At 37.3% G+C, this 15,597-nt stretch overlaps 1 protein-coding gene across 1 annotated transcript in view; it reads left to right on the top strand.

The window, feature by feature from the left end:
- Positions 1 to 14,893, top strand: part of CD226 (CD226 molecule) — a 39,751-nt gene extending 24,858 nt beyond the window's left edge. Inside the window, 4 exon segments of the mRNA XM_072328078.1 lie at positions 5,089 to 5,421; positions 12,521 to 12,632; positions 13,368 to 13,428; positions 14,363 to 14,893. Coding sequence (XP_072184179.1) covers positions 5,089 to 5,421; positions 12,521 to 12,632; positions 13,368 to 13,428; positions 14,363 to 14,491 — 635 coding nt within the window. The 3' untranslated portion in view covers positions 14,492 to 14,893.
- Positions 14,894 to 15,597: the final 704 nt, after the last annotated feature.

The following is a 15,597-nucleotide window of genomic DNA, read 5'->3' as shown; positions in this document are numbered from 1 at the left end:
TATGGGTAGAGGCTTTAAAGATGGCTCTGTTAGCAGCAGTATGAGCTTGTCATGACCTAGAGATTAGAGAAGTACACAGAAAACATCTGTGTTCTGGGATGGCTGAAGATATGGCATGAGTTACTGTGTTCATTTCTCATCATCATGTGCACTGGTCAGCAGTGACTGATGCTAACAGTATAACTCTAGTTCTGGTAGTCCTTAGTCTCTGTTTAAACTTCATGTTTCAGCAGAGAAGCAGAAACATGCAAAGCTGTAGAAATATTTCTTTCAGTGCATTTTATTTTACTGTATTGAAATTTTGTCTTTCTGAAGTTGCAGTAATAATGTTGAAGTATGAATATTATTTTCTTTGTTAATAGCTTTGAACTAGAAGGAATCATAGAATATCTTGAGTTGGAAGGGACCCACAACTCCTGGTTATATGCAGGACAACCTAAAAATCAGACAGGATGTGTGAGAGAGCTGTCCAAATGCTTCTTGAGCACAGACTGCAGCTGTGCCCATGGACCTGGGTAGCCTGTTCCAGTGCCTGACCACCCTGTGGTGAAGAACCTTTTGCAGATATTCAACGTGAACCTCCTGAGCATTCACAACATTGATATTTTTGTAGTCCAGAGTAAAGCTCTGGTGCCTGCTGTAAGATTAGAGATATGAGAGAGGTGAAACTCATGATTAACTGTAATTAAAATGTCACAGATACTGACTTTAAAAATAAATGATATAGCTGAAAACAAATCTAAGTATCTAAGTAACTTTCCCGTTATGAATCACAATGAGCTAATCCTTTCCAAGATCAAAAGAATGAAACAAACAAACAAAAAACCAAACAAGCAGAAGTGGATAGGACACAAATAAAAAATAGGATGTCTGAAAATATCTAGCCAAAAGAATGGGGAACAGAATTTTACCTAACATTTAGTAGCAAGGGGAAAAAAAAAAACAAAAAAACAAAAAAAACCGAAATTATTTTATTTTCCCTCCCAAGTGGAAATTCTTAACTTCTTGATTCTCTGCTGCTGAATTGCATTTCAGTTGCTAAATCCTTTAAATCAAACTGGTTTGCACTCCTTCGCACCTCAATGTATCTAATATTTACTTTCCAGAAATATATTGAAAGTTTTTTTTTGTTGTTTTTTTTTTTGTTTTGTTTTGTTTTGTTTTGTTTTTTTTAAATATGAGTGGTTATTCTTTTTTCTCTATATGTCTAATGGACTTGAACCAACTGGAAATATGTGTAGTTGCAAAAATTTAGTGAGATATTATTATGCCAAAAAAGATACAAGGAGGGTTTCAAACATGGAGCCCTTATATTTTACTAAGCAAAGAAAAATGTGGCTCCCTCGAGTGCTGTCACTGCCTACTGCTTTCTCTTCAGGAGGAGCACTGACAGGACTGCAGTGGAGGCAGAGCGGACAGTAGCAGCTTTGACCAGAATGAGCAGAGGGCAGGGAAAGTCTTTTTATCAGGAACAATAGTACATTCTTAAAGCATTTCTGAAATGTTGACATGGTGTGACACTTTGAGTTGTGTGCATGCGTGGGTGAAGTTGTGCGGGTGTGCCTTTTTTCCATAGAAATATTTCTCAGAACAGGAGGTGCTGGTGCTCATCCCACGCATACCAAGCTGAAAGCAAAGAAACTGTGTTCAAAAAGATGCTAAATAAAGCAAGTGCTTAAGCAGAGAAGGAAGATGAAAGAACAGTTCTAATGTGGATGTCAAAATAAAAATGGGACTATTGTTTAAAACAAAAGCCTAAAACATTTCAGTGTACTTGGAAAACTGAATTAGAAATATATAGGCAGTCTCCACTGCTTGTGAATAGGTAATCAGGTTTTGCACAGGACCATACTTACCATACGTAAGGATGGAAGTGATATCTTTCACCAGAAGTGCAAATACCTAAACATTGCTTAATACAGCTGAGCAAAATACTCATGCAAAGCAAAGAATTAAAATCTATCATAATTTCTGTGAAAATAACTGTGATAGAGTATATAGTGACTGAGAATATAAAGTATGTTCTTATTTTAGTTTGGCTGTTCCTACATCTTTCTCCTAACTTTTAACAGGGCAAGAGGTAATGGCCTCAAGTTGCACCAGGGAAGGTTCAGATTGGATATCAGGAAAACATCTCTTCTCAGAAAGGGCAGTGAGGCAGTGATACAGGCTGCCCAGGGACGCAGTGGAGTCATGGTCCCTGGTGGTGTTCAAGAAACGTGGGGATGTGGCACTGGGGGACATGGTTAGTGGACATGGTGGAGGTGAGCTGATGGATGGACTAGATGACATGATTTTAGGATTCTGTCATTATTAGCATTGTATTTATTATATTTAAATCCAGAAAATTATACAAACATTAAGATTTGCATCCTGGAATATTTTCACTGAAGTTGCAAGACAGCATCAGCTTTGTATTGTACAGGCTGCAGAACACATAGTATATAGCAGTATTACACATTATTAGGAAGCTGTGATATATTGTTTTACAAATATAACACAGTTAGCTAATGAATTAAAAGAACAGATTTTCATTATTATGATGATTTCTTGATTCACACTCTTCACAGTTTACCATATGTGTAATATGTATTCTTCTAGCAAACATACAGTAGAGCAGTGGGGAGGAAGGCCATTTTTATTTAGTCTTACTGTTGCCTTTTTGGGTCAGGTGGAATTCCTCTGGGAATTCCAGGTACATAGGAGGGAGGTACATAGTCACAGAAATACGTCATAATTTCTCTAATAAGTATGTTTAGATATGAGAAGCACTTGGGTGTTGGGGTGGCATTGGCAGGAAAAGAGTAGGACAGCAAGCACACACACAGGAGCAGATGAGGATGCGTGGGGGCTCCCAAGTAATAAGCATGTAGGTCTTGCTCATTAGAAATATAAAGGTACAGTGAAGAAGACAGAACTTCTCAAAAAAAACCCCATATGCATTATTTGTTAAGCAGGCAGTTATTGGAAGTCAGTGGAAAGTGGGATAGGAGGAAAAGATCTGACCTGCTAGAATATGATGGTCAAAAGAGAGATTCGATATCAGTTCCCTTCTCACTTACTAATCACTTATTTTTCACTTACTAATTACTCCGTAGCTAATCAGAATCTGCCCTCTCTCTAAAAAATCAGAATAAAATAAAATTACTTTTTCTAGTATAGTGGCTTCAGGAACATACTTTTTAAGTGTCAAGTACCATCATAGTAGTCAATTAGCCATATATGAATAAAACTTCTCTAAGTAAATTAGAATTGTTTGAGTTGGAAGAGACTTTAAAGGCCATCTAGTCCAACTTTCCTGCAATGAACAGGGACACCCACAGCTTGATCAGGTTGCACAGGATCTGATCCAAACTGACCTTGATGCATGGAACATACACCACATCCCTGGGCAGTGTGTTCCAGCGCCTCATCACCCTCACTGTACAAAACTACTTCCTTATATCCACTCTACACCTTGCCTCTTTTAGTTTGAAACCATTTCCCCTTGTTCCATCACAGCAGACTATGCTAGAGTCTGTTCCTTTCCTTCTTACTGCCCCACTTCAGGGCAACTTTCAGTTCTCCCCAGAGCCTTATTCAGGCTGATCATCCCCAGATCTCTCAGCCTGAGTTATATCTTCTTTTTGGTTTAATGAATGTCTTTCTTTTCTGTCCTTGTCCATCATTAACTTTCTGTCATCTCCTTCAGTGCAGTCTGCGTGGATCTTCAGGTTCTTTATTCATTTTTTTAGGTAAACTCATTAGACATGGTTCCTTTTCTATTTCAGCATTTCAGTGTTTCAGTCTTACTTCTAGTCTCCAAAGACGGAAGTAATGTAATTTTTCTGTGCTCTGTTGCATTGATAAATTATTAAAAACCATAGGCTGGACATTTTCATTCCTATTTTTCATTGTTTCATGGAGACCAGGCAAGTGACAGAAGTCAGACTGCCACAGTGAACCTTTCATCCTGCCAACATGAATGGAATCATTTCTCCTTAGATTTAGGGTGGCATTCTTGTCTACGTGAAATCCTGTTATTTTTTGCAGCTACCTTAGAGGCTGAGTTAGGTCACTCCATATTGGTGATTTCTCCAGCACACGAAATTTTGACAGCTTCAATGCTACCAGCATTCCAGTTTATATAATTTACCAGCATTTTTTCCACTAGATTTATAATATTATACCAAGCAGGATCTGCAACCATCCAGTCCCATGAATCTGCCTCTAAATTCATATTCAGGCTTTTTTTATTTTTATTTTTTAATTTTTATTTTATTTTATTTTATTTTAGCCAATTTTGATACATTTAATGAATATAATTTTTCCTATCCAGTTTTCTTAATTCTCCTTCATGGATTTCGGTTGTTACCTTACATAGAGGAAAGCATGCAAATATATGCTAGTGATATTTTCTGACATGAAGCCATAAAATACAGAATCTCACATAATAAAATACAGAATACTGTTGGAAAGATCAGTCCTTCTACAGTGTACAAAAAGCATTTGGATCATTAATCTTATTCAACACAGTCTTCAAAAAGATGACAGTGCTCGTTCTAACTTTGAAAAGTTAGAACTGCGGTGGCGCAGCGGTAGAATTCCCGTTTGCAACACCAGGGGGCCCGGGTTCGAATCCCCCCTGTGGAGCAGGGGGTAGAAGTGCCGCTCTGCTACACAGAGGGCTCGAATCCCGGGAGTTGGACTCGATGATCTCTAAGGTCCCTTCCAACTCGCACAATACTATGATACTATGATACTATGAAATATACATTACAAAGGTGTCTCTAGAAGCCAAGTGGCCATTGAGTCTCTGAATACCAGAAATAATGACAAACTTGCTTCTGAAGATTTTTTCAGTATTTATTTATGTGTAAACAGTGAATTTTATTACTAAAAACAGAAACTCATAAAAAGGAAATTTCGGTCTAAATGATTTAAGATAAAATATATCTATGATCTGTATATGTCTGTAATCTTGACTTAATCTGTAAGCCTCCTTTCAAATAGCCTGGCTGTCATACAGACAGCCATACAATATATATGTACAGCAGAGGAGCGTTTAAGTGTTAACAGTGTGTTGCATTTTTGTTTGTTTTTTGGCAGATGCTTTTGAAATATCTGAGAGACCAAATAATCCAGTGTTTGCCAAGCCAGGAGGAAGTGTCACTTTTACTTGCCACTATGATATTGGAGGTTCAGTGCAGCAAGTGAAGTGGGAAAGGATTAAAGCAGGTGGGACAGATACCATTGTCCTGTGTACCTCAGTAGGAGGGCGAAGCTTTGGTTCTGATTTCAGAAATCGTGCACTGGCGGATTGCTTTGGTCAGGCAAGCTCCACAATTGTCATTCAAAACGTCACAGCCTCTGACTTCACAACATACCGCTGCGTGGCTACTGGAAGAAATAAATCCTTTGAGATGAGTTTCACTGTGGTTGGTAAGTAAAGAAGGTAGTGATAAATGTTTCCAGGACCTTCTGAGGCATTAGCGTCTTTACCCGTAATAAATAACACTCCAGTAACAAATGAGAGTTTATTCAAATGCCACATTCAAATGAGCAGTGTGAGAAAGATGACAGAGTTAACAATCAGTCTGGTTTCCACGGAAAGAGGCTGGTTTAGCTTGTCTAATGTCATAATAGGGCTTCAGATCTGTTTGTGAGAAGCTGATCTGGTGATAGGAAGGAGACTCTTTGAAAGAGGAGACTGCAGAGTTTGCAGGGGGAGATCAGTGTTCTCTGGAAGACGTGGGGCGGTCCCCATTAGCACAGTGCACTGCAGGGCATGAACCTGGGTCCTAGGTGAGAGACCAGTCTTCCAGCAGGAGCTAAGAGCAAACTTCTGTTGTAAATGTAGAATCTGTAGAATGGACTGTGCTTTGTTCAAGGAAGGAATTTCTGTAGGGGGAGCTGAATAATTCTTCAGGTTTTGCTGGGACTATTTTCACAGTTTGATTATTATGGGAGCTTAGGTCTCCATAAGTAGACGTAAAATTGGATTGCTCAAACTGTGAGCTAAATCCCACTTTTAGTTCTATGTTCTGTTATGACTGTAAAAAGGGTTCAGTTTTAGTTCTTCTATGTAGAATGCCTTTTGAAAATAGAGTTCTTGTATCACCCCAGCCCTTCTTCTCCTGTTGTAGCATTCAGGTCAGCTCTCTGGTGTCTTTGGTACTGCCTTTATTGGTGGTATTAAATGAGTGCTGGCAGACATCTGTTTGGCAGCATGTAGAGCTGTGGCATGCAGTATAAAGCTTCAGAATATGCTTCATCTGTGATACAGGTATTGAGAATGAACTCAGGAAGAAAAAGTTGATCTGTTTTACTCTGAACACTTGACCACAAAAGCCCATGAAAATGAACAAAATATGATGAAAAGAAGCATCAGGTGAATAATTTCTCTCACCTCTGAAATTTTTAAACATTCAATTTTCAAAATATTGACTGTATTCATATAATCAAGCATTTACAAATTGTAGAGCAATGAAAGTATTTTGTTTGCTCCAAACAAAGTGTTTCATGTAACAAAACTAAATCATATAATGAGTTGCCAAACAGCCTCAAATTTAAGACCTACCTATGCAAATTCTTTCTAGTTCAGAACAAAACAAAACAAAAAGTAAAGAAAGACATTAGATTCCCTGCATCTTTTGAACTTGAAGCAAATTCTATTTATCACAGCTGGTTTTGATGCCAGCATAGTTATGCATTACTGTTGAGGAAAAAAAGGTACGAGACCACTAAATGAGCTGAAGTTTAATGAGATTCAGAAAACAGCTCATTGTCTCCCTCTAGAACACTCTACATTATAACACACTTTATTTTGCTTGTTATTCCAAAAGAATTGAAGATTTCCAATTGTTTGCCTTTAATGTTTAGATTTGTTTCATAATGCATGACTAATAGTTCCATGGGGATATGAAGAAATGCTAAGAGGAAAGAAGAGAGAGGCCAGCTGTTGGCTTCCACAGACCCTGTGAAGACCTTCACTCTGAGTTGCGTTCTCCACTTTTGTATAGCTTTAATGAAAGAGTGATGACAGAAACTAGATGCACTAATTTTTGTGTTATGTTCTATCAGGTCAGACACTTCATTTTCTTCAGTTAAGCGTTACAGCTAAGCCACAGTCCGGGCTTGGATTTGATATCGAACTCTTCCATTGTTTTTATTCTGTTAGTGTAATTCTGCATGGGTACTGCAAATCTTCTTACCTTGGCCAGTGTTAGAGACATCCAGAAATATAGAGTCTGGGAGCTGGCAGAATAGTTGCACTGTGAATAGTAATGGGGAGAACTCTGTTTTGGTTGAGAGAGAGTAGGAGGAAAAATAATAAACTTTTTTGTGTTTATTTTAAGAGAAGCTGTGTTTTTAAAGATTCTAAGAATTTCTGAAGGGGAAGAAGCTTGTGGGAAAGGAGATATAACATAGTGACATGAGATTATCTGCAGAAATGATAATAATTCTAAAACCACAGATTCTGAGAGGTTGCACGGTAGAAAAAGGAAGCTTGCTTCTTGTCTGAAGGTTGAAGTATTATTGCAAGGAGAAATAACATGAAATTCCTATGAAGAAAAGAAGAGAAATGTAGGAGAACAGATATTTAGGTGTGGGAAAAGCCTTGACTGCTCTTTCAGTGTGTCAGTAGAAATCAGCATGCTTCATTTAATGTTTTCCGACATTGGTGAAAACAAGGCCATGGGATCTGTTCAGTATCATTACCCGCTCTTTCCCACCAAATATTGTTGTTTTTGTTTAACAGTAACAGAATTTCCAGCTGAAACTCTACAAATCTGTTTTTGACCTTAAAACCTAGAAAACACAAAGTAACACATGTGTAAATTAGTGTGGATTTGCTAAATAACAGCTGCAGGAACAGAAGGCTGAGAATTACGTAATTATGTAACATGTTCAAGAGACTTCAGATTAATTTCTGCGTGATCCTTACTGTTCTGCTGCTTCTGAAAATTCTGCTAATATGGTCATGTCACCAGATTTCACATCTGAATCCATTTTTAATTTTTATTTACCATATTTTTCCCTTTGAGTATAGTTATTCTTTTCAGCAAGTTTCTGAAGGATAGAAGCAGATTTACTTTGTTTTGGTAAATAAATAGATATTGGTATATTGGTATATAAAAGAAAGGGAGAAGTCATGAAAGAAAATAAAAACATGGAAAAAATGTTATTTCATCCTGAAGACCTAAACGCTGTGGAGAGATTTAATTTCAAAATGAAAATTTACAGTCTTTGAACACCTCTCACTGGCAGCAGCCAGTGAATTGGGCTAACATCTGAGCTCAATGTGTGCAAATGCAGAGGCTTGCAGCACAAATGCACCTTTTGGTATTGGCAGGAGATGAAAGTAAAAGGGCATAATGAAGTCACATTTCTCCCTGCTGATTTACCTGTGTTATGGATAGACTTTTAAATGCTACTTCATCTGTTTCAGGTGTCTGGGTAAGGCTCAGTAGTAGTTTCTAGGCCAAAAGAGCCAATGCCAGCTGGGCAGCCCCTAGGACTACCTTCTGTACAGTCTGAGACTTGTCCCTGGTATTGAGGACACTGGTAATTTGCACACAATTTTGATGGATTGAATTTGGATTTGGTTAGTGAGCCTTGGGTTGATGATGTAAGGAAGGTCTATGCCTATTTTTTTTTTTTTTTTTTTCTTGCTGGTTTTGTCTTTATTCATACTTTTTTCTTGTTGTTGTAATTTATTCTCATTTTGAACCCACCTATTTTGCGTGAAAACTACTGTAAAACACAAAAACTTTATATGATTGAGCTCTGTGCATAATTTCTGTAGCAACTAATGCCTAAAATGGCTGATACCAAGCCACTTCAGTTTCAGAGCACTGCTAAATTGTCTCCAGTGTATTTTAGTTATAAAGGAGCCCTTTCACTTCTAGGACTGCTTCCTGATGCCTTCAGTTTGAGAAAACAGGAACCAAATAATCACAAAAATAACAGGTCAGTGTAAGGAAAATCTAGCATTTAGAAAAAAGTGGCAGATGAAATGAAAAGCAGGGCAGCCCTTGTCCAGTCACAGCAGGTTATCAAACAATCCTTCTAAGCTGGGAGAAAGCAACAGTACTTCTGTGCCACAGAAAATAGACACAACATAATGCTGTTGTAGTGGGTGAGGAGAATCAAGGTATGAGTGAAATTAGCTTCCTTCTTCGTACATGAATTCTTCCTGTATAAGTGCAAGATATCAGTCTATGTCTGTGGATCTCTACTCAACAAAGCACTTTTCTCTGAGCATTAATGTATTCACTCTGGATTTCTGTCTTTCACTTGTGGGCACAATTATTTCAGTGATGTCTAGTTGCATAGCTTACATGCTGGATCAGCAGGGCATGTGACAAGCTACATGAAGATATTCACGGTGCAGTTAAAATCACTTGTGAGGACAAATAAATGTCTGCCCCATTAGTACTTTATCCTCAAAACCAAAGCACTAAAGCCTCTGCACAGAAAAGTTTCAGAGTCTTGTAAGAGACAGAGAAAATGTCAAGGCTACAAAGCCAAGGGAGGGAGCAAACACTGTATAATAATAGGAATTTTACTCAAATCAGCATATTGCCACTGATGAGAACACAAGAGCCAAAGAGACACATAACAAGCCTGTGACACATTTCTTCAAAACCTAGAATGTTATGTTAAAGTTGGTAATTACAATAAATTTTGTATTGTTAACAAAAACAACTGCCTCAGGAAAGGTTTACTTATTAAGATGAGAAAAGGCAAAAGGTCTTTTGAGTTGTTATAGCTTCCAAAACTATCTAATGACTTTTTTCATCCAAATTTAACTGACACTTGATAATCCCAGTTCTCAAACTCATTCTGTTCAAGATTATTATCTTGACCTGATAAACTGAAGGTGAAATGCCATGAAAAGAAAAAACAAAGTCTGGAGGGCTTGGACTGAAGGATAGAGACACTGCTGAAGTCTCTGGAATTCTATCCAAATTCACCCACTCTAGATGATAATTAAACACAAGGTTTTGAACAGAGCAGCAAAAAATCTTAAAATTTCTTTGTTGCTTACAGAGTGTTTTCTCCTTATTCCTATAAGTACTCATTGGCACAGGTGAAGATTTTCTTTGGCGAGTAGCCAACCACTTGGAATAAATAAAATAATTCTTCTTGAAGCTGGACATGTGCATATGCACTACCCTGTCATTTCAAGTGTGTAGCCATTGAAAACATGCTGGAAGTAGAGTGTCTACTACATTTTGTAGTTATAATACAGAAGTCATTAGTTTGCATAATCAGGTAACATTCTCTATTGTGTCACATCCCTTCAGCAGCGTAAACTTTTGAAAGAGTATTCCTTCCTTTTTCTTTTGAGTGAAATAATTTTGGAAACCAAGAATAAGACCATTCTGTATTCAGTACTTTTTTGTTATCCTTTCCAATGAGCACATTAATACTAAACAGGCATACCTGAGCTGGTTTCAATGAGTAGCTCTGAAGCTTTTTGATCCAGGAGAAAAGTCAACTGGTGATGGCTCAGCAGCTGGTTTGCTGATATTACTGTCATTAGCAGTACTGATTCTTTTTCATTTGTCTTTGAATTAAGCATATAATTTTCTTGTCTATCCAGAATTAAAGCTTTTTTAGGGGGGCTGTGGTTTCATCTTCAGCTGCTCTCTTTCTGTCTACATTGTCTAGAAGGTTAAAGAGAGCTAAGTAGTTACTGCTCACCAATAACTTGCTAGTTTTTATCTGAAATACACATAACAAATTTTCGTGCATAAGGTATGTTCACTGTCTTGTATTAAGTAATACAAAACAGCACCCTGTGACTTCTTTATACTGAGTTTTCCCTTTTTATTATAGAACTGTAGAATATCCCAAGTTGGAAGGAGCCCATAAAGATCATTGAGTCCTGCTCCTGGCACCATGCAGGACCACCCAAAATACAAACTGTGCATCTGAGATGGCTGTCCAAATGCTCCTTGAACTTGGGCAGCTTGAGACTGAAGTATGTTCCATGCTCAATCACCCTCTGGTGCAGCTTCCCTCCCCTGACAGCTCCATGTTGTTCCCTTGGGACCTGTAGCTGTCACAGAGAGCAGAGCTCTGTGCTGTTCCTCCACTTTCTGTGAGGACCTGCAGCCACCATCAGGCTTCCCCTTCTTTTGCCATCCCAAAGCATCCTCACGTTTTTGTATGCCTTGCTTTGTTTTATTGTTACATGCTGAGAAATTGAAGAATATGCAGGAAGTATTTCAGTACATATTTGGACAGATTCAGGCTTGCATTAAGACATTGCTATCACATAAGATCTCTAGAGTTTGCTACAAGTTTGAGATTATTAGAAGTTGGTAAAACCACCTGACAAAGTTATTTGCTGCTACCACTAGTCACAAATACACTGTATACCATCATGTTTATTACTTTCTATTTGTGATTACTTGGTTTTTGTGCTATTTACTCTCAAGCCTGCAGACAGCTCACTCAGAGATGCAACAGAAGCAGGAAATAGCACACTGTGGTGGGCTGCAAAAAGCTGAGTTAAAGTTCTGTGGTTTGACATAGTTTTCTTCTTTCTTTTTTTAATGATACCACGAACTGATGAGTAAAAATACATAAAAATACATGCATATTTTAAATGAATAGCTATGTTGAGAACTAGAATTGTGGACTTGCTACGTGACTTTGAACGTATTACTATTTCTTCAGCTTTTTTCACTTAAAAAATGATTCCCTCTCCATAAGCTTGAGTACTTTAAGAATAAGTTGATTCATACCTTGAAGACATAGTCATGCTTACCTTGACCCCCTCATTATTACGTGTCGATCTGTAGATTTATTTGAAGAAGTGATTCATACTGAGGAAGACTATGCGTTTGCATAACTCAAACTACAATAAATATAACTTCCTATCTCAGTTGTGATTCTCAAAGAAAGCATTTTTGTTAATACTGGAAGAAATATGGTGAGTTTCCTGACATCCGTCACCAAATTATGTGCAGGGTCTATAAAAAATTGATCACAACAGGAGAATTTTTTGTGGAAATATTTTTGTTAAAAAAATGAACAGATTTTGTTTTGAATTAGAGTCGAAAATAACTGATAAAAGTGTGAAGCACTGAACTGAAAACCTTCTGGGGCTGAGAAAATAGCTTGTCACTCATGAAATTAATACATGTTCATTATGCACGTATCTTATGGGAGTGCTTTTATTGACTATATATTGAGTCACTTATGAATGCTGTTGGACTGCTTTTTCACCACAGGAGGGAACGAGAGGAAAAGGAATATACAAGACATCTCTATTGGTTTTTTCATACTGATGTGCTGTGTTTACTCACCTTCCATCATCTCAGTTGCAGCTTTTGTAAGAGCTAGTTCAGCATAACAAAGGCTCTTCAGAAATGAGGTAATGGTTGTGAGATCTGAATATTGAGCTCAAGATCCCATGGGATAACGTGTCTATGTAATTATTGATTTTCAGCTTAGTCTGTTGTGCGGAGTTCATGATGTTTTATACAAAATTCTAACAATATTTATTACAATCATATTCTAGCAACTTGGGATCACAAATGGTTTATTATCTACATAGCTGGAGGAACATCTGCTGCTGTTTTACTGTTAGTTTTCCTACTCATTTTCTGCATCACCACTGCTTATCGCAAAAAGTGAGTAACAATCAATTTGCTTGATATAGTAGCATGAAGCTATTACTGTGTTAAAGACTCTTCTATTCTTATCAGGGGCTGTAGAAAAAATGTAGGCTTGGAAATCTAATTTTCTTGCTAAAATTTTAAACTTGAAAAAATGAATCAGTTAAGCAGGTTATAAAAGAGGTTACTTTATTTTTCCCATTACAAGAACACACAAACAAACAAAAAATCTTACTCAAGTTCCTTAGTCAGGTAAATGCTTATTGTACTATTAACAGGTGACTAGCATAAGCTTAGGTTGGGCTGTTCCTATTTTGTGCATAGAGAAGCACGAAGGACATATTGAGGTTTTCTTACATCTTTTGTATCTACTGTACACTAAATATGTAGTAGTTGTCTGATCCAGAATCTCTGCTGCCAATGGAAGGAAATACGAAGTAGAAAAAAATAAATATGTTTATTTCACTGTCACATCATATGAAGCTTCTGGAATTTGCTGGAAATTTGTCATTGCTCTTGCCTCTGAGCAGGAGCTCTTTTGATGTGTCTCCAGACCATTACAAGAGTGCTAATCTCATGCATGTTATAGTCTGTATTCAGGGGAAGGTCTATTGGATATTATTGATATTAGTGGGAAAGTAAGTTACATCAGTGTTATCTCTTCTATGCTGGAATTAAATAGTTTGGACTATATTGTAATACGTAATGCAGTTCCTTCCATTGTGCTTCTAATTGAATGTGTATCACCAGGAAGAAGAGGAAGAGGATCACAGAGGCCTTATTTAATGCTCTGTATTCTACTCAGGAAGAGGTGAGATCAGCTGGAGTTCACCCATACTTTGTATTTTGCATATTTTTTAATATCAGCTCTTCTCTATCTGATGTTTACATTCCCTGAATTGTATAGTTTAATCTTAAGCTACGGTTGGGAATTCTGTGACATTTTCCCCTAATAATTCTATTCAAAGCCTGAGTAGAAAGACTAGATCCAACTTCCACCTTGTCTCTTCATACCGCAAGTCATGGTATGAAGTAGCAACGTGCTCAGGAAAATGGCCCTTTCCTCATAGTGGGTGTGACTCTAGCTTTCTATCTATTCCCCTAAGACAGCACTTGAGGAGACATTCACTGTAGATATGGACTTCATTATAAAAAAAAGTCCTTTAACCTTCTGCCACTTCTGCGTCACTCATTCTGCCTCTTGGGTCAACATTCACATTAGAATAAAGCTCTTGCTAGGCTAATCATAGCCTAGAGACTTGCCATTTACCTCAGAAAACAACTTCTGAAAACATGACAATTTTGAAAACATGACAACAAATAGAAGCAGTGTCATATTAATGACTCAGGTAATTTACAATATGGTCCATACCTTTAGAGTCACTCACTCTTTAAGATTGATGTGGGTAACTATTTCAGTATGTAAAGTGTGTACATGAAGAGAATGAAGCATTCCAGTAATACTGATACTTTGATACTTTACCAGTAATATGAGACAGCTGTGAAGTATATTCAAAGTTCAACTTTTTTCTTCCATATGAATTGAATTTGAAATTTATTCATGAAACACAAGAAGACAAAAACAAAAACTGCTTTGATGGTTGAGTATTTACTAATAATAAAACAGCATATGAGGAAAAACTGGTTTTTGTTGTTATTGTTGTTGTTGTTGTTGTTGTTTTTTCCAAGGTCATTTTCAGAAAAAATCCTTCAACTTTTCTTTTTTTCTTCTTTAAATGTTTTAGCCTTGTAACAATTATGCAGAACACAATTATCACACCTCATGGGACACAGAAAGAGGAAAAGAAGAGTCATCACTCGAGCCGATGCAGGAGATTTACGTGAACTGCATAAACCTAAGAAATGACAATTAGCTACCTTCTTTTGAATGAAATAACCCAAGTTCAGGCCATGTATTTGCATGTTGGACTTGATTTGTTTTGCATGGGTGAGCTGCAGAAGGTTAGACTGGCTGTGCCAAGCATGGTCCAGGCTTCCCTGGCCAGACAGGTACCTGAGTCAGCCAGGGCACATCTGCGATATGAGACAGTCTGCAGCACTAATGCACCCTTTGATTCATATGTAGAAGTGAAGACTATTGGTACTTCTAAAATTTAAACATTTTTACCCAGCTTTTGGGCTTTTTTACTTACAGGTAATAATTTTTAGAACAAAACGCAGAACAAAGCAGAATATGCTTAAATTACATTCATTTCACTGGAGAAACAAATGTCTGAGAAGTCTGTGTGGCAAGGTGAGAAAGAAAATGTGCTCAGTGTTCTCTGTATTCATGACTTTCAAATCCCAAATTGAGAGCATTATAGAATAAAAAAATGTCCATGATTTTCCACACAGGAGGTGTTGTCACACTGTTGGGCAAACAGTATTATTCAGCTGGCAAAAGCAAATGTATCTGGGATCCTTGAAGTTAGATTTAAAAGCAGGAAGAGAAGAGTGCTGTCTGGCAGCGATGTGGTTTACATGCTTCTTGCCACTCATGACAGCTATTCCATTGCTCACTATTTGTGCTACAGAATAGAGGCACAGCCCCCAGCTGACACGTATTCTCACACTCATGCACACATATTTATTTATTTATTTATTCTCTCTCAAATGCTCAGGAGAAAACAAAACATGAAGACTCTGTTACTGTCATGTTATATTTAATAATAATTTATTATAAGGTTTAGTTGCACAAAAAATAAATGAGAACATGGAAGATACATGAATAAATGATGCAAAGCAGAAAAAGCACGATTGAGAACATTTACAAAACAATACACGTACATGTGTGATTGTATGTGTGCATATGTATATATTCTGCTGAAAACTACAGAATGAACCACACAGAAATTGAACTAACAGACAAAAAAAATTATAATAAATAAAAATAAAACAGAACTAGAAGGCAGACCTGAGAATTAGGATCTACACATCTTTTGGCCTTTTACAAATCTGCCATGTTACTGAGGATGGAATC

This window comes from Excalfactoria chinensis, chromosome 2, assembly GCF_039878825.1.
Source record: "Excalfactoria chinensis isolate bCotChi1 chromosome 2, bCotChi1.hap2, whole genome shotgun sequence".
In the NCBI taxonomy this organism is placed as follows: domain Eukaryota; kingdom Metazoa; phylum Chordata; class Aves; order Galliformes; family Phasianidae; genus Excalfactoria; species Excalfactoria chinensis.
The sequence above is the reverse complement of the archived record's forward strand: the minus strand, read 5'-3'. Positions and strand labels throughout refer to the sequence as shown.